We start from the raw sequence: 27,308 nt of genomic DNA, 5'->3' as shown, positions 1-27,308 counted from the left end.
TCTCAGCTTCTCCCAGAGCCCACCTACCCACTCGGCGTGGTCCACAGTGCTTTCACAGGCCTGCCAGATGTGCTATCTTATAAAACCAGAAGGAAAAGGTGAACTTTTAGGTCGAAGACAATGTGTTAATTCATAATATTGATATAGTCATCTTTATACCAATGCAGTTGAAAAGTAAAATTTATATAATTAAAATATGTATTACATATGACATGTAATATAATTAAATACATATTATATATTTATATATTTTTTGATGGCAGAAGCAGCCCATGAAGGCAGAAGTGCATAGAGTCCCCAAAAGTCCTAATGCAGCCCTGGCTTCCCATGTGATTTTTTTGTCCAATTTTGTCAGCAGAAATATCCTTTGAAACCTCCGGTTTTAACAGAGGGTTGGACTGCCCAACCACTCTATGTTTTAAAACAAACAAAAGGCAAGCTCCTAATTACCCACGCTAATGGAGGAAAGTAATTGAAGTAATTGAGCCCGATTAATTCAAAGACTGCTTCACTTTTTCCATTACAAAGCAGTGTTTTGTGACTTGGTTTTATTCTTTTCTTTCTTTCCATCTCATTTGAAAACAACTTATTTACCTTCCTCCTGACGAACTTGGGTTCCTTGAACATACCCCAGCCAGGCTGCCAGAGATACTCAGCCCTCATTGTGTTGGGGCAGCCAGATTGGAATTATGATTTCTCATGGATATTTAATCAAAGTGAGGAGCCTCAGATTATTAAGAGTGGATGTTTAATAAATTGTTGAAAATGTATGAATAATTCTAAGAAAAGCCTGGTAAGAATGGGTTAATAATTTTATTTGCCAAGAGTATTCCTTGGGCCCATGCTATAGTCGTTACAGGAAAACGTGAGTGGAAGAGACGTAGGATGTAGGGAGAGCACCAGTGATTGTGAATTTGCGGGATGACATGGCTGTCCCCCAGCCCTGGGGACAGAAGTAGCAGTGTAGGTGCTGGCTAGAAGTTAGCAGCCCTCGGCCCCCGCACATCCACTCTAGGGAGATCCTGAAGGAGGTGAGGTGGGGTCAGAGCAGGGCTGTGCAGGAGAAAAACAAGTTCCGACAGTGAGCAGAGCAGGAGCTGGGCTCTCTCCCAGGCTGTGGAGAACTCCCAGCAAGTTGTCATCGTCAGGCGCTGGAGCAGTGCCTTGCACCCTTGGCTAGATACTAGATTCACCTGGGGAGCTTTTAAACTGCTGCACTGCCTGGGCTGCACCCCAGACTAATTAAATCGGAATCTCAGGGTGGGAGCCAGACTTCAGTGTTTGTTTAAGTTCCCAGGTCGCTCCCGTGTGCAGTCACGCTAGGCACCAGCTGTTCCAGGGAGAAGCCCGGTGCCCAGCCCAGAAGGGGGCTCCCCTACTGCCTGTGCTAAATGTGGAGCCACCTGGGCGCCCCTCACACCAGCAGCATCGGCTCCCTGTCGTGTGGAGGCTGCAAGCAGTTACAGGGGCTAAGGGGGGTCAGTCAGCGTTAAGCCGGCAGGAGCAGGGCTGGCAGAAGGGCTTCGTCTCTGCAGAAAACACACACCAAGTTCATGCCTGGATTAACTCCAGCAGGCACTGCCGGCCTGCACGAGGGGACGCCACTCTGTATAGAAAGCCTGTGCGTTAGAGGTACAGACATCTTCCCCAAGGAGATGAGGGTGTCTCCATGTGCAGTAATGGCCACTTGGCATTCCTTTGCCTGCCCATCCACCCGGCCCATCACCCCAAGCCTGTCACCCGGCACTGAGAGCAGTAGCAGGTAGTTCTGGATGCCTCCACCTGCTCACGCACCTGTGTGCTTGTCCTTCGGAAGGCTGCAGCCTGGGTGCCGGAGGGACACCACAGGGCTTTGTTCCTGGGGCCTCCTGAGAAGGTGGCTGCCCAGAGATGGGAAATGAAGGGGCTTTTAGGTCTGCACCCCAGTTCTTTTCTCCCTTTTGGGGATAATTTTTATTGTTTATTACATAAATACATGAACACATTCTTATGTAAGCATTTTAAGCAGTATGGAAATACACCAAGTACAGTGTGAAAGTCTTCTTTCATCTACCCCCCACTTCCACTCACCCTCTCCCAAATATATTCACCTTGTTACTTTTTTCTGTGCATTTATATGTGTGTGTGTGTATATATGCACAAATACATCAGTTGGGTTTTTCTCCCCACAGAGATGGGATCAGCGGTGTATATGCCCCTGCAACTTGCCTTTTTCTGTTAGTACTGCTGTCCCCAGACCCAGAGACCTCCGATTCCATGAGTGTTCTGGCTGTGTATGTGTTCATTTTTGCCAGGGACTAAGAAGTTCCTAATTTAAGGGGGAAATCCACATTTCCTGGGGGAAGGTGCAATGATTTTCTCATCTAACCAACGGTGGCCAGACCCCATCTGCACACCCCCCAGGTTGAGTGTCCAGTCCTCTGAGCGAGCTGTCAGTGGTTGGAGTGGACAACACACACCCAGTCAGGGGCTGAGCACTGAGGAGCACGAGGGAAAGCCAAATCCATCTGCCCCAACCCAAGCAAGGGACAGGATGAGAGAAACTGTCAGAAGCACAAGTTAATCGGCCAGACACCGGCTCATAAGCATAGGAAGAAGCTCGGGTAGTTTGGGAAGATGTCGGGGTGAGGAAAGCTCTGGGCTAGGTTATGGAGAAGAGGAATGCAGTTGATGTGGTTTCACTGAAGAGGAATGATGACATTGGAGGGGCAGGGGAGGCCACCAGGGGTTTGGCAGGGAAACCCCACAGATGCTAGAGGGTGTCTGACTCAGGATCAGAGTTTACCAGTACCTCGATCTATGTCACTTCAGCTGGATCTCCGTGGTGCTACAGGTAGTTGTTCCCACTTTACAGATGAGCAAAACTGAGCTGTAGAGAATGAAATTGTCCTGCCCAGGTCTCACAGCTAGTAAGGTGTGGAACTGTGATGCCAACCTTCTGTGTTCCTGCCACAAGCCCCTGTGCCTTGCCATAGTCTCAGGGCCATTCTTTGTGCCATCCACACAAGGCTGGGCAGAGTGCCCCCAGCCCATAAGTGGCAGCAGGAGGAGGCAGAGGACTGGCTTGGTAGGGCTAGCAGAGGTCTGAGTGCCATCACAGCTGAGGGAGAAGGGCAGCAGCAACTGGCACACTTCCCCCAATCTCCAGACCTGTCCAGGTGTGTGCTGCATGCCTCTCAATGGGATTGTCTTTTTAAAACTGATTTTTTTTTTTTTTTTGAGGCAGAGTCTCACTTTGTTGCCCAGGCTAGAGTGAGTGCCGTGGCGTCAGCCTGGCTCACAGCAACCTCAATCTCCGGGGCTCAGCGATCCTACTGCCTCAGCCTCCCGAGTAGCTGGGACTACAGGCATGCACCACCATGCCCGGCTAATTTTTTGTATATATATTTTTAGTTGGTCAATTAATTTCTTTCTATTTTTGGTAGAGACGGGGTCTCGCTCAGGCTGGTTTCGAACTCCTGACCTTGAGCAATCCGCCCGCCTCGGCCTCCCAAAGTGCTAGGATTACAGGCGTGAGCCACCACGCCCGGCCTTAAAACTGATTTTGATATAATTTCAAATTTATAGAAAAGTTGCAAGAATAGTTCAAGAAACTCTTGTATACTCTTTATTTAGAGTCACCACCTATTTTCATTTGCTCCATTATTTTATCATTTTCTAGGTATATATTCATTCATTCATTTATTTGTTTAGGTAGATACCTAACCAATTTAGACCAAATTGGCGACATCATGCCCTTGACTTCTGGCTCCTTGTGTGTCTCCTAAGAACATAGCCACAATGCAGTTATTGAAGTGAGGAAATCTGACACTGAACCAATGCTGTTATCTAATCAATCCATGGTCTACATTCAGTTTCTGTCAGCTGCCCCAGTGATGTTCTTTATGGCTATCTTTTTCTTGATGGGAATTAAATACCAACACCCCTGGAGCACTTCACTCCTCCAGTTCCGAGTGGGTCCCCACCTCCCTTTGGAGACAGAACAGGAGAGAAATGTACAGGCCCAGGGGAGAAGCATCCAAGACTCCTCCGCCTGAGCTGAGCAGGGCAGGGGAGGCGGGAACAACCCTGTTGGACGTCCAGATGCCAGTTTGCTATGATCCCTCTGGGCAACATGCAGGCACAAGGCATAGCAAGAAAGCCACCAGGCTGGAAAGCAGGAGACGAAGGTCCTGGTTCTCCCACTAATTGAATAGGTGGCTTGGTCAAAGCTCTCCATCCTTCTGGACCTTGGCTTCCTCGCCTGTCACATGGGCAGTTTCTCCAGTGGACCCCATGCCTCCCCAACTCTGACAGCAGGCCATCGGATGGAAAGCTTTTGAGTGACGTGGCTCAGGTGAAGCCAGCTAAGTCTGCTTCATGTCAGCTGTTGTATGAGGGAGCCTGAAGTCACAGCAAGCGTCACTAAGGTGGTGCAGCAGCAGAAACATCCCGAGGGAAGGAGGCCTGAAGCATAAGGACTGGGTTTGGGGTGTTCTAGCTGGAGGGGCTCTGAGTGGCCAGGGTGGTTCTTGGGAATGTCGAGTGCGGGAAGGCAAGCATGCCGCCCATGCAAAGGTGCTATTGACGGTTTACGAGATGGTTTGAGGAAATATAGATGCGGCAATGCCAGTTTGGTATAGGCTCTGAGATGCCTCCTACCAGTCTGTATAAGCTGATGATCTTTTAGGAAAGAGAGCAGTGAGCATCTGTAGGGGCTTTTACAACTTGAGGGCAGGACCTGGGTCCTGTACATCCCTGAAATTTCACTGGCTGGCCCCTGAGCAGGTTTATAATAAATACTTGATTTTTCAAGCCAGTTCCACGCTTCAGGGGTGCCTGCCTCCACCGTGGTGCTGTGATTTAGGGATGATGCAGAAGGAACGTCCCTGTGTATTCCACGTCTGGCCTTGCCTGAGCTTCCTCTCTGACACTGATCACTTTGGACCGTCCCAGATTATGGGACCTTTAGCTATCTTTGCCTTGGCCTCCCATATTATCTCTCTAAAACCAAAAGTCATGTCAACTGGAAAGCATCTTGGGATATCAGAAACAGGGTCCAGTTTTCATGAAGGGGTTCCCCAGGATCAAATCTTTCTTTTAAACATTCTCTGCAGGTCATGGGGAGTGTTCAGTCCTGACAGGATTCAAAAGGCTGGAAGGAAATGCTGGAGAGGTTGGGGTCTGGCGTCAAAGCTTGCCTGACAATGAAGCATGTGGGCCCTGGGAGAGAAGCTGAGTATTTTCATGGATGTTTCTGGAAGTTGGTGCCAACTCCCAGTTTCTCCCAGCTGCAGCACTGGTCTGTGAAGAGAGTTACTACCTAGCACCTGGACACATGCCCACCGTGTGACTGTGACTTCCACCCACCTGGCGGCCACTTCCCCAGCTCTCTCACTGTCACCCACGAGCCAGTTACGTGGCCAGAGGCGTCCTCCCAGGGAGGGCGTGGACGGCACCACCAACCACTGCGGGTGCTGCTGGCCCTGTGTGCTGGGCTGGGCTGTCCCTTTCACAGCCATTTGATGTTGGGGGGAGGGGTAGTTTAGGAATGGATGTTTGCATAACTAGAGGAGTAGTGTTCCTCTGGAATCTTTGTGTAACAGCCTTTGCTATGAAGGGAAGTGAGTGGGAAATTTGCCCAGAGATGTTAATTTGGGGAAAACAACTGGTATTTCTCCCCAAGTCTGTAAGACATCCTGTAAGGGGCCCATGTGTGCAGCTGGGGGAGTGAGTCAAGTCACCAAGGCCCTGAACCCGCCCCAGCACGGGGCAGTGGGACTCAGCCTTCTGCCACCAGGCTCCCCTGCCACCCTCCTGCTCTGATACAGCCTCCCACCCCTGTGGGGTGGATGCTCACTCCTCATTCTGTGCAGCCTGAGCCCCTTTTCAGGAGCCTTTGGCAGAAAATTAATGCTGGTTTTGGGAATTGTGAAGAGTTTGATGTCTATTTTTAGCTAACTACCTAAAAAGGGAAATGTCCCCAGAGAGGCAGAGATCCAGGGACCTCCCTGTACCCAAGGCTGGTAAGGCTAGCTCCCTAATTCTCCTTTGCTTTCCATTATGTCAGACCCTTGTGACTCTGTAAGAACCACCTTCGGGCTCTGTACCTATGTTGAAAACTCTTCCTCTGGTCTCTGCCCTGCTGACTTTAGTGTTTGAGAGAGAGGCACTCAGCTGCCTTCAGACTGAGCAGCCTGGAAGCTTTTGTGGGGCACTGATCTCCTGCCTCCCAAGGCAAAAGGAAGGTTCACGAGGACATTGAGGAGACTGGCCTCCCTAGTGCTGCTCCAGATTTCCAGGAAGGCTTCCAAATTTGAAACTTTGATTCATGATGATTTTATTGGGCTGCTTCACCACTTCTAACCTCAGTCTCCTGTCTAGAATGGAAGGCTCAGCACCTGGCAGTTTTGATGTAGGAGGAGACAGAGCAGAGACTTCTTTTCATGGAAAGTTGCACAAGAATTCAAGCCCCAGGGCCATATCTCTCAGCATCAGAGCCCAGGGCTGGGGTAGAATGTTACTTGGGAATTCCCAGGTTAACAGAGTTGCTTAGGGGTTCCACTCACTCCTTTTGTAGCTATTTATCAGGCAAGTGCCAAATACCATGCTGGATACAGGGAACACAGAAGGTAGATGCTGTTCTTGTCCTCAGGGAGCTTGCCGTGTTGGGGGCAGGTTTCTGTAATGAGTGCCTTGCCATAAGTGCTGTGATGGAACCACCTTGGAGGGGCAGGACCCGAGCCTGGTGGTGGTGCATGAGCCGTGAGACCTGCCCAGAGAAAGTGCAAGAGTCAGCCCAGGGGAGAGGGACCAGCACGTGCAAAGAACTGAAGGCAAGAGCCAGGTGTTTCAGGAACTGGAAAATGTTCAGTGTGGAGTGCAGGGCAGTGCCACCAAAAGGATGGTGCAGGGACTAGCAGCACTAGCAGCACCCAGAAGCCCAGAATCTGTTTTTAGCAAGTTTTCCAGGTGATTATGATACCCAAAATTTTGAGAACCACTGATATTGAGAATTGAGGGCATGATGAAGGGTGTTCCCCCAAGAAGGAACAGTAAGAAAGAAGAAGGCTAGAGATAAAAGCCAGGGACAGCTTTCGAAGACCTTGTAAGACCAGTTGAACTTGATCGTGAGTGGCAGTGGGCAGCCACTGGTGAGGTTTCAACAGTGGAGTGACATCAGACTCGCATCTGAGAAGGATCACTTTGGCCACAGAGTGACAGACATGGCAGGGGGGACAGGGAACCAGAGGCCTAGGCGGTGGTCCAGGTGGGACTGCATGGCGATGGTGGGAATATGGAAAGTGGCAGCCTGAAGAGGTACTTAGGTGATGGAATCGCCGGGCATTAGTGAGTGGACGTGGGCAGGGAGGCCTCGGGAGGAACAGGGATGAGGAGCAGGTTTGGGGAGAAGATCCTGGATTTGGGTTTGGACATGTTGGGCTGACGGTGTGTGCTTGGCATGTCCCAGGGAGATGATGGTCAGGTAGTTGGATGTGTGGGTGTGGGCTCAGGATAGCAGGGATGGAAAGAGGAGCTCTAAGAGCAGCAGTGAGTGAAGTACCCCGGGTGCGAGTTTGGGGAGTGGCGTGGGGCCTGGGGCTGGCTGCAGGGGGAGGCGACAGGGCAGCCCCATGGTGGGGTGGGACCTGCCCACCTTGTGGCCTGTGGCCACCATGGGGTTTGCAAAGAAATTTGGGTTTTATTCTCCTTCTAGGATATTCCTCTCTAACAATGGCTGGTGCAGAAAGTTTGGGGCATCTGAGAAGGGGATGAGAGGCAAAGGACTGACAGGATAATAAGATGATAAGAAGGGGAATCCAGATGAGAGGAAACTAGTTAGTGACCCAAGCAGTACTAAGATTTTTGGCATCTGGATCAGTGAGAATATTGCCTCCATTGAGGACCTGGAGCGGGGGGAAGGAGTGCAAGGTACAGCACAAGAGATCCCACGCAGGCGTGAGGCTGAACTGACCAAGAGCATGGCACACTAAGTAGCTGAAGAAGCTAAATTGGTCCCAGAGGACAGAGAAGTCTTCTGCGGATCTGTTTGCCTGGGGAAGAGGGGTGGGGGGAAGGGCTGGTATTAGGGCATGTACCATATGTTATACTTTCTTTACAACAAATTTTATTTATTCCTCCCACATTTTTTAAGTCAGGAAACTGGAGCTCTGAGAGGTTAAATCATGTGCATTAAGTCCTGCAGCTCAGGGAGAGACAGGGCAGGATTTGAACCCAAGCCCAGCTCCAGAGCCTGTGCCACCTCTGCAGTTCTGCAAGGGACAGAGCAGGTTTCAGAAGCCTGGGTGTGGGGATGCAGCAGATTTTGTCAGCTGGAGGAAGAGAGAACAGGAAGAACGCAGCCATACCCTGAGCAGCAGGAGGCTTAGGTCCTATTTCCAGCTCAACCACATCTGGTTTTGTGAACCCAGCAAGTGACCTGAGTTTTATGAGACTCCATCTCATTTTTCATAAAATAGAAACACCATGAGGTGCCCTGCTAGTGTTTGGTTGGGATAAGTGAGAAACTCCCTCTTAGAAACCTAGTTTCAGAAACAGGTGACTCTGCTTTCCCGTGTAAGTCCAAAACACAGTTAATGGATTTCAGCAGATGGTCCTATAAAATATGTATAGAATAGGATACAGAACATTGTTAACATTTAAAGTTGTTTTTACTGGCAGGAACCAGACCAGCTTTAAATGCTAACCAATTCAAACAGTGGTAGCTCCAAATTTATAGAACAAACAAAAATGTGGCCTTCAATCCCATTTAACTGTAACACTGAAAGATAGATACTAGTTAGGGCTCTACTTCTACAGGTTTGCCCAGAGCTCCAAGCACAGGGCAAGACTTTGGAGTCCCCTGATTTCATGCTGTGCCACTGCCCTCTCCTTATTAACCCTGGTTCACCCCCCCCAGGGACTGTCCCCACCTTTCCTCCTCACCTGCCACCACCCCACAGGTCCCACCCACAGCTATGCTAGATTGCTAGGGCTTCCATACAAAGTGCCACAGACTGGGTGGCTTAAGCAACAGAAATTTATTTTCTAATAGTTCTGGAAGTTAGAAGGTCAAGAGCAAGGATTCTGAGGCCTCTCTCTTGGCTTGTAAATGGCCATCTTTTCCCAGTGTCTTCGTTTAGTCTTCCTTCGGGGTGTGTGTATGTCTGGTCTCTGCCTGTCTCTGTCTCTCCCCTAATCTCTTCTGTAAGGACACTGGTCAGATTGGATTAGGACCTACCCTAATGGCCTCATTTTAACTTAATCTCATCTTTTAATGCCTTATTTCCAAATACAATCACATTCTGAGGTCCTGGGGGTTAGGGCTTCAATATGTGAATTTGTGGGGACACAGTTCAGCCCTTAACACCCGCTGTCCACAAAGCTCCTCTGAACAAATGGCTTCTCTCTCCAGAGGTGAGCGGGCCCCGGCTCGGGCAGAAGCCCTTTCTTTTCCCCAGCAGTCCTGGAAGAAGGGGCGCAGGTCTTTTGTGGCTCAGTCAGGCACAGGTGCCCCCCCAACAGGGACTCGGCTTCCTGTGCTCTCCCCCAGGATCTCTGGGCTCACCCCTTCCCTGACTCCTAGACTCTTCACCTGTCTTCTCTCTTCTCTCTCATCTCAGAAGAAACCTTAGCTTGACATTACCTCTCCTGTCTTTGCCCTTCACCGGGGACTTCTGACCAACTAGCTTGAGAGGCTCCTCTGGAGTGACTTTGGACCACACAGTCCACGGCGCTTGGCCTTTTCAGTGTCACTGTCACTCCTTGCTGGTCACCTGGAGCCCTTCCCAGAGTCTGCCCCCCTCTATCTTTGCTGCAGGGACATTCCTCCTAGTCTGGGGTCCTTCCCCAACCCTCTCCTTCATCCCAGCTTCTCCCTGCAGGCACTGCCTGGGGTCAGACCCTGCCCTTTGCCATCTGTCACTGCATTCTCTTTCCTCAGAGGACTGACCTGTCCTCACACGTTCCATCGTAGCTGCATGTTTCGTCTGGAATCTTTCACTTCTTGTCTCCACCAACCTCTCTTCACAGTTCTGATCCTGAGCTTCTAGCCTACAAACAGATTCAAATTTTTCATCTACCAAATTCACTTGACAAAATCAAACTACTCATCTTTCACTCCTAAATTTCATATTCCTTCAATATGATTTTCCCCATGTAGCTAAGCAAGAAATTCAAAGGTAATCTCTGTACCACCCCCTTGTTTAGCCCCCTAAACTCTTTTAGTTTTTCCTCTGTCTCTCACTTGTATCATCTGTTTTGCCTAGATCTTGATCAGGGCCTTGCGAGGTGTGGCAACAGCCTCCTACGTAGATGTCTGTCCCTGACTGTTAGAGAGAGCTGTAGGGGACCTCGAGCCCAGTCTGATGCTGCTTGTGTGGGACGCCCCACTCATGCAGGACAGAGGCCTAGCTCTCAAGCTCTGCATTCAAGCCCAGCACTGTTCAGTAGAACTTCTGTGATGATGGAAATGACCTGAGTCTGCACAGTGTGATAGCCGCTAACCAAGGACAGCTGTTGAGAACTTGAAATGTGACTAGTGTGACTGAGGAAGTGAATTTTCAATTTTCTTCCGTTTGACTTGCACTCTGTCTTCATGCCACTGTACTCCAGTGTCAGCCCTGTGCTCTGCCCAGCCTCCACCACACATCCCCCTGACTCTGAACTCCGAGCTGCCGTCCGTCCCTGACCACAGGCTCCTCTCCCTTCTGCATTCCAGATCTTCCTTCACTCTGGGGTCTCCCTGTGCCCACCTCTCAGCCTCTGACCACCTCCTCAGCCCTCAGTGTCCTCCCCTCCTCCCACATTTGAACAGCCACATCATGTTGACTGGATAACACTTTTTTTAACTTTCTGTTTAACTTTTATTTTGAAATAATTTCAGACTTAGAGAAAAATTACAAAAATAGCGTAAATAATTCTTGTATATCCTTCACCCAGATTCTGCAAATGTTAACATCTTACTACATTTGCTTTCCATATATTCTCCCTCTCCCTCTGTTTTTCCAGCTCCCTTTCCTTTCCACGCACACACATACACATATAGACACATATCATACGTTTTATGAGCAGTTTGGAAGCAAGTTGCATGCACGTACCCTCTATCCCTAAATACTTCAGTGTGTATTTCCTTCAAGCAAGGACAGTCTCTTATAAAGCCACAGTCTGATTATCAAAACAGAAAATTAACACTGATGCAATACTGTCATCTAATTTATTGGCCTCATTCAAATGTTGCCGATTGTCTGATAAATGTCCTTGATGGCCAAAGAAAAAAAGCCTTTCCTGTGGACCACAGATGCTGACCTTTAAGGCCTTGAGCCCTGATTTCTCACATTTGTTTGGTTTTCTCCTCAGTACCCTGGTTAGTACTGTGTACTGACCGGCATTTGCCTGGCACACAACAGGCCCTCAGTAAACCGTTGGAGATGGATGGATGGATCCATAAGGCAGCAGGCCAGGGTGAGCTTGGTGGAAGCAGGCCTCCCCCGGGGCTTAATTGATTGCACCGCTGGTAGCCATCAGCTCTGTGATTGCAGAGTGCTCCTGTCAGGGCTCACCTCCTTCCAGCAGTCCCCCGAGGGTATTCAGCTGGGTAACAGGGCTCTTTTCAGTGTAGAAGAGTGGTAATGCAGTAAGTCAGCTAACTCCCCTGTGTTCACAGAGCAGCTCCTCATCCAAACCGGGACATGGCCCACTTCTCTGGACTCTGCAATGTGAAGCTGTGTGGATGAATAATTGTTACTGTCAACCCGCTCACTCATTCAGCACATGGTTACTGAGTCCCTACTATGTGCCAGGCACATTGGCTATGCAGCAGTGAACCAAAAAAAAAAAAAAAAAATGCCCTGTGCTCACAAAGCTTATAGTCTGGGAGAAGAAGAAGGGCAGAAATTAGAGAAACAAATATATAGTTTGTCATATGGCAACCAGTGCCACAGGGGCATAATCATGCAGGGTAGGGATGATAGGGAGTGCTAGGGCTGCTGTTGTGTAGGGTGCTTAGGGATGATCTCATTGGTGAAGTGGCTCTTCCCCATGTTTTGTATCAGGTATAACTTCCCTGCAGTAAACTTCACCCTCTTTAGAATGCAGTTCTGTGAGTCGGGGCAAACTCATATAATCATGCAACTCAACCATAGTCAAGATACAGTCTCATAACCTTGAAGTGCTTCCCTGTGCCCCTCTGTAGTCAGCTGCTCCCCACCCCACCTCCAGCAACCATTAATCTGTTCTCCATCTCTATAGTTCTGCCTCTTCTAGAATGTCATATAAGTAGCCTTTGAGTCTGGCTTCTCTGAGCAGAAAAGAAAGAGAAATCATTGCGATTAATCTACATTGTGCATATCAGCAGTGTTGTTCATTCATTCATTTTTATTTATTTATTTTTTTGAGACAAGGTCTCAAAAGGCATCATTATAGTTGATAACAATCTCTAAGTCCTGGGCTTAGAGATTGTATCCTCCTGCCTCAGCCTCCCATGTAACTGGGACTATAGGTGCATGCGACCACACCTGGTTAAGTTTTCTGGTTTTTGTTGGAGACGGAATCTTGCCCTTGCTCCAGCTTGTTCCTTTTTACTAATGGTGCTGGTGGACCATAGTTCCTCCATTTGCCAGTGGAGTGACATTTGGACATCTTCTCGTTTTGGACGATTATAAATAAAGCCACTATAAACATTTGCATATAGGTGCTTGTGTGCTCATAGGTTTCTCTTTCACTTGGATAAGTAAGTTAGATGACTTTTGAGCAAAGGCCTGAAAGGAATGTGAGGGCCAGCCAGTGAGGATGCCTTTGCCTGTGCACCCTATCGTTACTTAGCCAGATGAATAGGGTTGCGCTGCAAACTTTTCTGTTTGAGTCATTTTTCTTATTTGAGTTATCTGGAGGAAGTGGGGGTAGGAAGGGAGGAGAGCATTCATTCATTCATTTGTTCATCCATTCAACAAACATTTAAAAACATGAAAGCCACCAGGCTGTAGTCTGTGACCCAAAGGAAGCCTGAGACCCTTGGATCCACACCAAAGGCTAATTTTAGTTGGTCTATCTGACATAATTTCCTTTCTAAATTTCCTGAAAGCTAGAGTGAGAGAGTAGTTAGTGAGTTTGGGGTTATCATCTTTGAATAGGACTATGGGAGCTTAAACATTTTTGACAGTTTTTATCTCGTTGGAGAATCTGGAGACCCCTCCAGAGGTCGTGGATAACTGACATTCATTCGATTGTGAGGTTGTCTGCGTGAGAGGGCAAGAAGATCTCTGGAAAGACATATTCAAACAAAGGCTCTCCCTGGACCAGGGCCCACTGGGCAAGTCCGCATCCTCCTGGGATCAGGAGCTTTGTGAAAAAAACTGCAGAAAATAACTTGTAAACTTCTTGGTTTCAGGTGATGCAACTGTGAAAAAGAAACCGGCCCCCAAGACTCCTCCGAAGGCAGGTAATTGGCTATAGCGATATTTGGGGACAAAGGAGTCAGCTGTCATAGGGGTTTTTTCTTTACCCTGCTAGACTGACCACCTGGGTATGTGACCCCAGGAGACACCCCCCAACCCTAATTCAGGCTCTGCATTATTCAAGCGAATTTGTTCTGTGTGTCAGTTCTGCACAGCCCAGCCCCCCACCCCCTCCACTGCTCTGTCTTTTCCTCTGCCTCCCTGTGTGGATGGCGTCCCACAGGACTGCAGCTTCCCTCCCCTTTTGTGCAGCTCTGCCCCCCACCGTCTTCCACGCTGCCCCTTGTGGAGACGGCCATGCGGTGCCGTCCCTGTGCTCTGTGCGTCCTTATTATACAGAGCCCTTGTCTGTTTCCTGTTGAAAGACACTCGAGGATGTGCCATCGAGCTTGTCAGCCAGGGTGACCTGGAGGATAGGAGCAAGGTGCTGCTTAATGAATAAGTGAGTTAGGACATCAACTCAAAAAATCAGGGTAAGACTCAAATTCCAGCACAACTAATAAAGAAACAATGCTGCCATGTAAAAGGTGTGGGTCACTTCTGGGGGAATCAGAATACAGAGATGAACAAACCTACTGGTCCGTGAGCTCACACGATTTGGAGCGGGGTCAATGCCCTCAGTTGTCCCCCGAGGGGTCTGGAAGCTGAGACAGGAGCCAACAGACCACTGTGGACAGTAGTGCCTGGTGAGGCCAGAATGTTGGAGGCACCCTCCTTGCTCACGGTCTGCCCTGTCCCCTCAGCAATGCCCCCTCAGATCATCCAGTTCCCCGAGGACCAAAAGGTGCGCGCGGGAGAGTCAGTGGAGCTGTTTGGTAAAGTGACAGGCACCCAGCCCATCACCTGTACCTGGATGAAGTTCCGAAAGCAGGTCAGTGACGGAACGGGGTGGCCCGAGAACACCCCACAACCCCTGGGCCGAAAGGGGTGAGCGGGTACTATAATGGAATGGCCTCGTTCTTCATCACTTTGGAGATGGGAGACAACCTCACCCACCCATCACCCACCCACCAAGCCTGAGTCCTCACTAACCTTTTCTTCTGAATCTACCAATAAGCCGTAGCTGCTACAATTTGTGTAGTAAAGTGTGAAGGAAAAAATAGAAGCTATCCATGGCCCCCGCCTGATTTTGTTATTGCAGTCTAGGATCCTACTCAGAGTCAGGCAAATCGAACCAGTGACCTAAGAAGACCTCCCGGATTCCCTGAGCTTTCTGTGACTCTGTGACTCTGTGCCAGCCCACTGACTCCTATCTGATACCAGCTTAAACTTACCACGTGCTGAAGGGAGAAAAGTGAATCTGAATATTTGGACACATAAATTGTACAGTAAATAGAATTTTGGCTTACTGACCCAGAAATATAGCTACAAATTATAAAAATGGTTCCTAAGGAAAAAAATTTTGAATTTCCAAACAACTAGCTTAGGAGGGAACTTGGGAAGCCTGGCTGTTCCACCGATGTCATGTTGGTGGCTTATGGCTGCATGCAGGGTCAGCAGAGACCTGGGCTGGTGGGCTGGCACAGGTTCAGGAACTCCAGAAGGGGTGAAGATTTATTCTGAGCCCTCTGGTGCTGTTTCCAAAGCACACGAATTGTCCTAGGCCCAGAGGTGAGCAGCTAGTACTACCAGGGAGGGAAGTGGAGTTGGTCTCCAAAGACGGAGATGAGCAGCTAGCCTTTAGCATCCCAAATCACTTTTGCCCTGAGCTGTGTTTGGGCTACTGTCATCTGAAATAAGATGGAATCTCACTACTTTTCAGGGACATTTAGCTAAGTTCCAGCTCTCCCCATCAGAACTTTCTGCAGTGAGGGAAATGTTCTATATCTGTGCTACCCAGTGTGGCAGCCACGAGCCGTATGTGCCTATTGATCACTCAGAATGTGGTTAGTGTAACTGAGGAACTGAATTTTTAATTTTCATTAATTAAAATCGTTATAACAGCTTTGTTGAGATATAATTCATACACCATAAAATTCCCCCTTTCAAAGTGTACAATTCAATGGTTTTTAGACTATTCACAAGGTTGTGTAAGCATCACCATTATCTAATTCTAGAATATTTTCATCGGCCCAGTAACAAACCACAGCCCCATTAGCAGTCATTCCTCCCCCTGCCCCAGCCCCTGACAACCACTTACCGACTTTGTGTCTCTATGGATTTGCCTATTCTAGACATTCTGTATAAATTGAATCATATAATATTTCATCTTTTGCGTAAGCTTTTTCTTTTTACTTAGCATAATGTTTTCAGGGCTTATCCATGTTATAGCATAAATCAGTACTTCGTCCCTTTTTATGGATAAACAATATTCCATTGTCTGGAAAGACCACATTTTGTTTATCTGTTCATCAGTTGATGGACACTTGGGTTGTTTCCACTGAACTAATTAAATGGCCAGTATAGCTAGTGCAGCTGCACTGGACAGCACGGAGAGGTCCGACCCCGCTGCGGTAGGCTTTGTGGATGACGCTGCTCAGACGTGTTCTGCCATCCCATCCCAGAGCAGTGGAGGGAGGCTGGGATGCACCCGAGCTGTGTGCTGGGAGCAGCAGGTGCCGAGGTAGTTCATGCGCCCTGCCCCTGCTCAGCGCCCTCCCTGCCCACCCAGGCTGGAGCACCCTCAGAGAGGCCTGGCTCCGGGTGCAGGAGGGGGCCCTGGGGGAAGCGCAGAGTCCAGACCAGACAAAGCCCCCAAAGCTTTCCAGCTGCAGGGAGTGGGGGAGGAGCCCTCCTTTCCCAGCTCCAGCCTTCAGCTCCTGCTGCACCCCACCCCCAGATCCAGGAGAGCGACCTCATCAAGGTGGAGAACAACGAGAATGGCAGCAAGCTCACCATCCTGGCTGCGCGCCAGGAGCACTGCGGCTGCTACACGCTGCTGGTGGAGAACAAGCTGGGCAGCAGGCAGGCCCAGGTCAACCTCACCGTGGTGGGTGAGTCGTCTAGGGGTGGGCGTGGGGAAGGCTGCAAGGCAGGATGTGTGAATCTCAGGGCCTCGTGGCACTGCAGAGAGAAGATCACATCACCCGCAGTCACCACCCAACTCTGCTGACCCCCAGGCCCAGCTGAAGGGTCCGTGCTGGTCAGAAACCCTCCTCCTTGTCTCTGGCCAGTGCCTTCCCCCACTGTCTATGTAGTGGTTCCTCCAGTCCCCCGCCCTGCAGGCCTTGGCCTCTAGCCTCTGAGAAATGCACAACATCAGGCATGAGCCTGGTCAGCTTCCTGGCCCCCACACCTACAGGTGTCCATATCTGTCCCCATGTCCATCCTCCAGGCTCTGGGGATGGCCCACTTTTGTCCCTCCTGAAGCTGCTCACTTCTCTCTTCTTCTCAACCTCAGTAGCCTGTAAGTGTCGCCACCTTAGCCAAATGCACAGGCGTGTGTGACTTCTGTGATGCTTTCTCTTACTCTAGCCACCCTGTGACCACACCTGTGACGGAGGCGTGTCTCCACCCTGACTGTGCTTCTTCACCCCCTGGCACCCTCTGCTCCCTGTGATCCCACTCCCCATTAGTCTGCTGGGACCACTCTTCTGAGGTCACCGTGACCCCCTGATCCTGACTGCACTCCCCTTTCCTGTCACCTACATCCCAGACTGAGTCGAGTCTGTCTCCACACCGATGCGCAAGTGCACTTCCTCCTCTCTTTCCCAGTCACTGTTTTCATGCCCCGGTCAGCTCTCTCCTGGAACATCAAACAGCTTTCTAACGGTCTCCTGCTGTGGGTCATGCTTGGCTTCAGTCCCCCCCCCCCCATGTGGCAGGTGCTTGGACAGCAGAGGAACAAACAGGCAAAGGAGTAGACAGCTGGAGAGCAGACCGTGTCTCGTGCATTTGCGGGAAGTCGCATGTTGTGCCCATGAAAGCTTCTGACCTGGTGTTTGCCGGCACGTGCACGAGACCCAAGTGGGTTTCCCTCTTTCCTTGGCTTTCAAGCATATAAGGTACCTTTGTGAAAATTAGAAAAAGGGAACCTGTTGGGCAGAGTGAAAGGCTGCACCCCAGCCTCACCCCCAGGCTTACCACCTGGGCTTGGGGAGCAGAGGTTGGCCCAGAAGCCCCCTGCTCGGTTCCCATGTGCAGTGCACAAAACTCCCACCTGTGCGTGCTGGTCCTGACCTCGACTCCTTGCTTGCTAGACTGTCCTGTGTGTGTTCCTGGTGCACACACACGTGAGCACATGGAACAAAAGGATCTGTTGGTAACAGGGCTCATGTGGCCACGGTGGTCAGCAGTCTTCCTCTGGAATTTCTTGTGGAGGTATCTAGGCATGAAGTTGGAAGTTGGAGGTGACTCTGAATGCCTCTTGTAGCTCTGACGTCTTGTGATTCTGACTCTGTTCTCTGACATCCTGTGATTCCCTGACTCTGTTCCCAAGCAGTTTTCCTCCCCGTCTTCATGTGGTATCCTCTGTTAGGACTAGGATGGACAGGGCAGATTGATGCTTCCCGCCTTACGAAGGGGAAACCAAGGACCCGCATGAGCCAAGGAACACAGTGTATCAGGGCCAAGTGGGAAGTAGCTCTCGGGAGCTCTAAAACGCCTGTCCTCCAGATGCCACTCATGGCAGTGTGACGTGGGTGCAGAAGGTCCCAAAAGGTAAAGGAAACTTCTGGCTGGAAAATTCATCTTTAGGGAGACATGTGGGCCTTTGAGGGAACTGCCCACATGCCATGGAGTTGTGGATGTCCATCCCCCTATTTTCTCATCTTGAGCCCTGGGAAGCCCTGTAGCATCTCACTCCAGCCCTAAGCAGTTACAGAAGAGGACGTGCTTGTCCAACCAGGTGAATCGGGAAGAGGCGAGGACAAAGGACAAAGCTAAGCACAGGTGGGCAGACAGGAGAGGTAGCCAGGGAACTGTGCCCAGGCCAGCTACCAGAACAGACCCTGGGTTCCAGGCTCCAGCCTGACTCCCTGGACAGAAGTGCTGAAGAACCCCTGGAGGACTGTCACTGGACACAGGGGACCTGGGAGAGGGAATTCCCAGAGGACCAAGCTTCAGCACCACTTCCCATCCCCTGTTGTCTGTGTTTCTATTTGCCTCCTCTCTTGCTGGGCTCCTCTCCCTGGCCTTGCTTCTTCACCCCCTGCTGTTTCATCTATGTCTCAATGCCTGTCACTCTGTCCCCTTCCCCGAGCTTTAGATTTGGGAAGGCCCATGTAATAATAGGGAATGGGGTTTCTATCTATGAAGGAGGAAGGGAACTCTTCTCTCTTTCTCTCTCTCTATCCCTCCACCTCTCCCTGGTGACCCCAGGGGCTGTGTCAGCAGTTTCCCCCAAGCAGGCAGGGGCTGCAGGGCTGGAGCTAGTGGTCCAGCCTGCCCGTGCACTTAGACCCCACCCCATACTGGTTTAAGCCTGCAGTCCTGTCCTGCTGGCAAGCCTCAGGTTCTGCTTTTCCTCGGCGTTCTCTCTCGTCTGCCCCTGCCTGTGACTTTGGGGTCAGCTCCTTTGAACTGCTTTCCTGTAACCAGTGCCCCCTGCCCCCACCGTGGCCAGCTCCTGCACGGTGCCACACACTCTCCACCCCCGTCACCACTGCACGGGCTGCAGTTCTGGCCTTTTATGGTTTAGTTTCTCATTCTCCACGGCCAGTGCTGACAGGGCCATTGGTGTGGCTGCCCGCCAGCTGGCAGGAGCAACATGTTAAATGCCGTCCTGGGAGGGGAATGGAATGGAGGAGGACAGGGCTTTCTGTCTGCCTCCCCCTCGCAGAGCTAAGAATAGAATTGCTCAATAAAACGAGGACCGCATTGATGGCTAAGCAAAGCCGCATTCATTCAGAGCCCGTGAATGCAGCATTAGTCCAAGGTAAACTTGGATTAAGCTCAGATTTACCTGTGCATCTCCAGAGACATCTGCGTATTATCTGATCAGGGTTTATTAAGTAGATGTAAAACATAAATGAGATAAAACAGGAATCATTTGGCCTACACTGGACAGTTTTCACACACTTTAGATGCATCCATTTACAGGCCAGTTAAATAAGGGCAGTGTAACACAACTTCTACTTGTTAGCAGTAAACTTCTCTTATCATATAACTGTTTTTTTCTTGAGACAGAGTCTCACTCTGTCACCCCAGATAGGGTATAGTGGCATCATCACAGCTTACCACAACCTCAAACTCCTGGGCTCAGGCAATCCTCCTGCCTCAGCCTCCCAAGTAGCTGGGACTATGGTATGTGCCACCATGCCCGGCTAGTTTTTTCTATTTTTGGTAGAAACGGGGTCTCACTCTTGCTCAGGCTGGTCTGGAACTCCTGAGTTCAAGTGATCCTCCCACCTCAGCCTCCCAGAGTGCTAGGGTTATAAGAGTCAGCCACTGCACAGGCATCTTACTGTATAATCTTTAAAGGACTATTTTCTTTTCAGATAGTCTGTGACTCCTATTTTTAAAATGATAATAAAACCAGCCTTTCCCTCAGTTAATTTAAATGAGTGATGTTTCTCTGTTTTAGAGACATTATTATTATATTTTAAAAGGCAGCCCAGGAATTTGCCATGCTCCTAGCCTCTTCCTGTGCCCCCAGTCTGTGGCCTGAGGGGAGGGAGGGCTGCTCTGGAGCACAGCGTGAGAGAGCAGTGTGACCCAGATGGATTCCTGAGTGTCACTCACCCAGCATGGGAAAAACAGGTCTCTCTGCATATCTTTAGAGGAGAAAAACAAAGTAGAGAGAACCCCAAATGCCCAATAATCTTTAAATGCTGAGTTTGGAACTTTCATGATTTTTAAGGGTGGGAGATTTCCCTTCGTAATGCTCAGCTCAGGCTTAAGCAGGGTGAGCCCTTGGTCTCATTCAGCCTGAGAGGCTGGAAGGTACCAGACCCTGTGGGCTTGGCAGGAGGGGGTGTGGGGGGTCCACAGACTTTCAGAATCTCCTTTTGGCTCTGCCACGGACTAGCTGGGTTTTCTTGGTAAACAAAGTGCCTTAGCCACCAAGGGCCCGTTTCCTGGGGGCAAGGACGATGCAGGCAGATGACCACTTTGGGCCCTCCCAGCAGCTGCTGAAGCCCCATTGAGGGGACATACAGGCAGGGCTGGACACAGCCATGGCCATCTTTAGGCATGCAAGCACAGACACCAAGAGGGAGGCGACCCTGGTGGTAAGCTACAGGATGAGAGCCTCTGTTTTCCCAGGAAGGAGAACATTTGCTGAGCAGAAAATCTGGGAACCGGCTCCATTGGGGACCCTTCTCTTAGGCTCGGCTGAGTTTCCCGTTCTGTTACTCAAGCCTCCAGGGAGCCCTGGGAGAGTTCCGAGGAACTGTGGCGCTCTGGGCCCTCAACGCAGAGCCAGCCTCTCTCTGCCAGATGATGCCCAGGGTTTCCCTCCCAGTCTGAGTGTGTCTGCGTCTTTGGCCCGGAGGAGAGGCCCATGGGGGTGCCCTGTTCTGAGAGTTTTCATCCCTCGCCAGCTCAGCCCTGGTATGTGGCTCTGTAGGTGGGAAAGAACAGAAAGCGTTAGGTGCAGCCGTGGCTCTAAGGGCAGGTGTCGGGGGAAGGACTTCCACTCTCTCACAAGACTACAGCCTTGGGTGTTTTCTGAAACCCTGAAGTTGGTGTCAAATTCCTTGAAAGTTTCACCTAAAATTAAAGTCCTCCTCCCCAAATTTTGCATCTTCTCTTGTGCCACAGGACTTAGACATCACTGACATATGTCATGCATGAGTTCTCTTTTTCGGCCAAGAGACATCCGTGACAGGGTAGGGTACAAATGGTAACTCTTCTGCAGTTCCCATGTCTCAGTTTTCTTGACCACAGCAGAGGCGCGAAGAGCAGTCAGCAGAACACATCTGCCTTCGTTCTCTGAGCCCACGTGACTCGCACGTGTCCCATCGTCACACGTTTCCAAGCAGCTTCTGGGGTGGGGAGCAGTGAGTCTGCCCCGAATCCTCTTTAGGCTTTTTTCCTTCCCTAGCTGGGTCTTGAGAGGACTTGAACCACTTGTCTCTAAGAGAGTTTACAGTAATAAACATCTTAGCCAGCACCAGAAATGTTTCTAAAAAGACTAATATATCTTTCAGAACAAACAGTTTTTCTAAGAGAACATATTAAACAAGCAGTGAAAGTGGTTCCATCACAGGAGGCCTCGGCGTGACTGCTGACGCTGGGAAGTGGCTCCGTCACGATCCCAGCGTCGTTCCTGCGGCCGGGTCTGGGCCTGGGCTGTTGGGGATAGACAGCTTCTGGGCAGCATGTCCTGGGCTGGAATGTGGACGCAGCAGGGCGGGGTGGGGGAGGCAATGAGACTGAACATGCATGTGTATGCATGTGTGTATGAAAATGGATATGCATGTGGGTATGTACATGCATACACACGTTCAGATTTTTTTTCTTCCCCAGATACACAGGGTCATTTGCAGGAATTCTCTTTGGCCTTCCTGCCCTGGTGAGGGTGGGATAGTAGGAGTCAAGTACTTTCCCTGTCAGTGTTTGCTTACTCAGCACTGGCAAACACTCTAAGAGGTAGGTACATGTTAGCCCCATTTTCCAAATGAGAACGACAGGCAAATAAACTGGTTTCAGATTCACTGACTAGAGTTCACATAGCTTAAAAGCATAGTTGCTTTTTGTTTTGTTTTATTTTTTAAGACAGAGTCTTACTCTGTCACCCTGGCTAGAGTATAGCAGTGTCATTATAGCTCACTACAACCTCAAATTTCTGGGCTCTAGCAATCCTCCTGCCTCAGCCTCCTGAGTAACTGGGACTACAAGGCACGTGCACCAGGCCTAGCTAACTTTTTGTAGAGATGGAGTCTCGCCCTTGCTCAGGCTGGTCTGGAACTCCTGAGTTCAAGCTATCCTCCTGCCTCAGCCTCCCAGAGTGCTAGGATTACAGGTTTGAGCCACTGTGCCCGGCGAAAGCATGGTTTTAATTGCAAGTTTGTGTAGCTCCATGAACTTAAGCTGCACTGGGGGAGATTAAAGGCTACTAAATACAGATATCTGTGACTAACCAACCATCTGCAGAAACTAAATCTAAAAAATAGAAGAGTTTCGTTCAGATAAGCAATTTAAAAATCAGCAAAATTCAAGAACCTCATTAAAGAATGGGCTATCGTGATCTGACTTAAAGTTGGCAGCACGACTGGTTCCAGGTCATCTGAATGGGAAGGCAACCAGCCAAAAGAGCCACTTATTTCCGTCCTTAGCTCAGTTTCTGTCCCTTAGCCAGGATGGCTGTGATTAGCTATTGTGGTTTGTTTGTGAAATTATTTTTTTAAGCAGCTGAAATTGAGATTCATTGTGAAAATTCTTCATCTCAATTTATACCAGTCCTATGAGAATAAAAGAGGTAGGGTAGGAGTAATTTTTTTATGTATTATAAAATTAAAAAGAAACTACTACAATAATGACTAGTCAAGCCAGTCACTTTCTAAGAATTTCTCACAACAATCTTAAAATCCAATTGCTATTATTATCACATTTCACAGATGAAGAAACTGAGGCATAGAGTGATTAACAGCTACTGAATGGGGAGAGATCTGTGTTCAAACCTGAGTCTGACTTCGGAGCCCAACAGCTGTGCTATGCTGCCCCTCGGTGGACAGGCCTTTCCCAAGTCCCAAAGAAAGTGGACACAGACCCCCTAGTCATGTCACAGGTCATTTGCCTAGGGCCTGAAGGACAGATAGACAGACAGACAGACACACACACACACACACACACACACACACACACACGCACACATTGAACTCTCTCTCAAAACATATTTTTGATAGGAATCAGTCCACACCTTCTGGGCAGCTTCCCAGATCTGTTTACTCTGAGAAATATGTTTATGACATGGGAAAAGTACAGGAAATCCTGACTTGTAGACTGGAAAACCAGCCCCCCGAAAAGGTTTTCCTGAGCAAATAGTTATGCATGGGCTTTCTGTACAGCTGTGTTTGTGTAGAGCTCCAGGTGTGAGGTGTGGTTGAGGAAAGAGAGCCAGGACCAAGGACCTTGGCTTGGGCTTTCTAGGCTGCTTCTCCCTCCAGAGAGAGCTAACTCAAAATGTTCTTTCCCTACAGTTCTGGAGAGTTGGGGTAATGATGTGCTTCTCTATCCCCAGATAAGCCAGACCCCCCGGCTGGCACACCTTGTGCCTCTGATATTCGGAGCTCCTCACTGACCCTGTCCTGGTACGGCTCCTCATATGACGGGGGCAGCGCCGTGCAGTCCTACAGCATCGAGATCTGGGACTCGGCCAACAAGACGTGGAAGGAGCTGGCCACGTGCCGCAGCACCTCTTTCAACGTGCAGGACCTGCTGCCTGACCACGAGTATAAATTCCGTGTGCGTGCAATCAACGTGTATGGAACCAGTGAGCCGAGCCAGGAGTCTGAACTCACGGTGGTGGGAGAGAAACCTGAGGGTAGGTTGCCTTCACTTCATTATTTCGCTTGAAATAAATGTACATGACTGACCTGTGTATGTAGGTACTGAGAGGGGTACAGAGGAACTGAGAAAACATCAGTGATGACTGGCAGGGTCCTTTGGGGTCTTGATTTCCAAGGTTGTAATACTGGTTCACATTTTCAAAGTACATATGACATTTCAAACAAAAAAACAATGAACCAGCAATTTTAGCATGCTGCCACCAGGGGGTGGTGTATATTAATCAAGAGCTCAGGTAGACCTCAGGTTTCTGTGTCCACCCTCTACCCCCTCCCTCCTCTTGCATTCGTATCTGAGTGTCTACTCAGTGTCAAACACTTGGGACACAACAACAGATAAGGCAATGAGCTTAGAATCTAAGGGAACAGATGTGTGTTCGGCTAACTATAATGAAATGGGATGCACTCTATTGAAGTGGTATAAACAAAGAGCTCAGGGGACACAGCAGAAAGCATGGAGAATTTTGCCATGGAGACTGAGGAAGCATTCCTAGAGAAGGTGACACTTAAACTGAGTGTTGGAAAAAGTGATAGGATTCTAAGGGTCAGGGAAGATAAGGAAAGGCATCCACCCAGAGGAAGCAGCCTGAGCGAAGGGACAAAGTGATGGACACGTGAGGCATTTTGCGAAGCTTGTGTGTGGCCAGGGCGTATGTTGTGTGAGATAGAACAAGAGGAAGTAAGACTAAAAGGGCAATGTAAGCAAAATTGTAAAGTTCATCAAAGAATCTCAGGCAGGGGATTGAGAGGATTAGGTCTGTTTCCTAGAGAACTAGAGAGCAGAGCTTTGCTATCAGAGTGGGGCTCTGGGCCAGCAGCCTTGGCATCCTGGGAGCTTATTAGAAATGCAGCCTCTCAGCCTCTGATGCTCCTGGGCCCTTCTGGACCTTTGCTTTAACATGACCTGTGTCTTAGGGGACTCAGGTATCCATGAACACTTGAGAAGCACCGGGGTAGAGGCGTGAACACATGGGATAGAGCGGTGAGAGTGGAGTCAGCAGGGTTCCAGATGGGCCTCCGTGATGTTCGTCCAGGACAGGGGTGGTAAGGGCATGAACTAAGGCCTCGAGAGGTAGAATTGACCATTCTTGATGACTTCTTCCTTAGAGAGTTGAGGGAGAAAATTGGAAGAATCTAAAATGATTTCCAGTTTCTGACTAGGGTAACTGAACACAATTTCAAGAGTTATTTAGAGGTTTGTTAGGATGATTCATCCTAACAAATAGCCTAATAGGCTGACATATATTATGCACTTGCTCTTTGCAATTTGGTAATCATTTTATGTGCAACATTTCATTCAGTTCTAGTAACCCAATGCGGTAGATACTGATATTACCCCCATTTTACAGATGGGGAAATGAGATTTAGAGGCGTGAACCTACTTGCCCAAGGTCACGGAGCTTGTAAATGGCAAGTTGATGCTTGAAGTCAGAGCTTCCTGGCCTGAAGCCTGTGCTCCTTTGGTTAGATGGAAGAACGAGGTTAGGCTGCCTTCCAGGTTCTGAACTTGAGTGACTTGTAGGTTGGACAACAGGGAGTCTGGCAGGGGGACAGGAGCTTTGGCTTCAGACCTATCAAGTTGAGGTGTCTGAGGGACTTCCAAGGGGAGGTGTCTGCATACTGTTAAGTCTAGAGCTCAGGATAAAGCTTTAATCTATGCTACAGATTTGGGAGTCTTCACCATTTAATTGATAATTGAAGCCATGGGCATTGATAAAGTTACAGAGTGTGGCAGAGAACGTCAAGGGGCCTGTGAGACCAGAAGAAAGGACCAAGAGAGGACAGAACCAGGAGGAGCCTGGGGTCTCCTGGAAACAGGGGAGGGAGGGCTTGTGCAAAGAGGGCTTGTGACCCGCACCACGTACTAAACAAAGATGAAAGAGATGAGGACTCGAAGGATCTTTGGGTATAGGCCTTTGGTTGGTAGTAACCTTTGAGGTCAAAGTCTGTAGAGTTTCTACATGAAAAAATGGTTGCCCTGGTTAAGGAATAAATGGAAGGAAGAGAGGCTGGTAGTATGGAATATTATTTCAGGAATTTCATGTGAAGAGTATGTGAATGTCAGATAGAGGAAATAGATGGGCTGGGGAGCAAGCTGGAGGGACACCAGGGGAGAGGCGCTCTTGGAGAGAGGAGGGCTGAAGGTGCAAGGCGGACCATGGGAGACTGAAGATCAGAGGAGGTGGAGAGGGAGCCGGGCCTAAAGTCAACACAGTGAGCGTGGAAGCCATTGTTCTGATGTGACGACCCCTTTCGTTGTGAAAATTAGGTGTAAAACAGGTATTAAAACTTTGCTTTCTATTAAACGAGGGCTCCAGAAAGAAAGGAGGATGCGGATGGAAGACATACTAACTTTACAAATTGATGCGAGCGGCTGTGTGCTGGGCGGTCTTCACCCGCCTGTCGCTGCAAACACACGCGCAGCGGGTCTCCCTGAGAGGGGCCGCGAGCCCCCAAGGCCTGGGCCTTTGGCAGTGTCCGCAGGGCTCCCACCCACTGGCCACTCACAGATGTCTGTGGGGGGACCACCATCCACTGCCCTCTCTTACCTTCCCTCACACACAACACCCCTCTAAAGTGAGGAGAGTGGGGAGCAGGTGGGACAGAATGGGGGTGCCTGCAGGAGCAACCAAGTTCCAGACTATGTTTTTAGGGTATTACTTGGAAAAGTGGCAGGAAAAAGGGATAACACTGCAGTGGGAAGATGTTCATTGGTTGGAAAGGAAATCATCCAGGTCTGTGCTATGATGCAGACCAGGAGAAACTGTAGAAACCCTGATTAACCCGGGCAGCAGGCCAGGCGTGGTGGCTCATGCCTGTAATCCTAGCACTCTGGGAGGCCGAGGCGGGAGGATTGCTCAAGGTCAGGAGTTCTAAACCAGCCTGAGCAAGAGCAAGACCCTGTCTCTACTATAAATAGAAAGAAATTAATTGGCCAACTAATATATTTAGAAAAAAATTAGCCGGGCATGGTGGCTCATGCCTGTAGTCCCAGCTACTCGGGAGGCTGAGGCAGCAGGATTGCTTGAGCCCAGGAGTTTGAGGTTGCTATGAGCTAGGCTGATGCCACGGCACTCACTCTAGCCTGGGCAACAAAGGGAGACTCTGTCTCAAAAAAAAAAGAAAGAAAGAAAGAAAGAGAGAGAGAGAGAGAGAGAGAGGGAGGGAGGGAGGGAAGGAAGGCAAGGAAGGAAGGAAAGGAGGGAAAGGAAGGAAGGAAAGGAGGGAAAGGAGGGAAAGGAAGGAAGGAAGAGAAGAGGAGAGGGAGAGGGAGAGGAGAGAGAAAAGAACCCAGGCAGCAGGACCAGAGGCCACGGGTGCTGCGAGATGTGGCTTCCAGGAGTCCAGGACAGCCACACCCAGGTCTGTGGGGAGAGTCCACAGGAAGGGGAGCTGGGACTGCAGGGCTTGGGCAGGTGGCCTCTCCCTTTTTCCCTGTAGCAGGCCAGCAGAACCCCTTCTGAGGTCCTCAGCCCCCCTCCCCTGT

General features: G+C 49.7%; 1 protein-coding gene across 6 annotated transcripts in view; it reads left to right on the top strand.

Annotated features, from left to right (window-relative positions):
- Positions 1 to 27,308, top strand: part of MYLK (myosin light chain kinase) — a 207,736-nt gene that overhangs the window by 143,400 nt on the left and 37,028 nt on the right. For 5 of the 6 annotated variants that reach the window (XM_012780459.3, XM_076002158.1, XM_012780461.3 and 2 more), the window contains 4 exons: positions 13,367 to 13,417; positions 14,177 to 14,304; positions 16,213 to 16,366; positions 23,497 to 23,799. In XM_012780459.3, coding sequence (XP_012635913.2) covers positions 13,367 to 13,417; positions 14,177 to 14,304; positions 16,213 to 16,366; positions 23,497 to 23,799 — 636 coding nt within the window. Of the gene's footprint in view, positions 1 to 11,368; positions 11,443 to 13,366; positions 13,418 to 14,176; positions 14,305 to 16,212; positions 16,367 to 23,496; positions 23,800 to 27,308 lie in introns of those variants that run through there. The other variant, XM_076002162.1, reaches the window with a different exon arrangement.

This window comes from Microcebus murinus, chromosome 1, assembly GCF_040939455.1.
Source record: "Microcebus murinus isolate Inina chromosome 1, M.murinus_Inina_mat1.0, whole genome shotgun sequence".
NCBI classification, from domain to species: Eukaryota; Metazoa; Chordata; class Mammalia; order Primates; family Cheirogaleidae; genus Microcebus; species Microcebus murinus.
The sequence above is the reverse complement of the archived record's forward strand: the minus strand, read 5'-3'. Positions and strand labels throughout refer to the sequence as shown.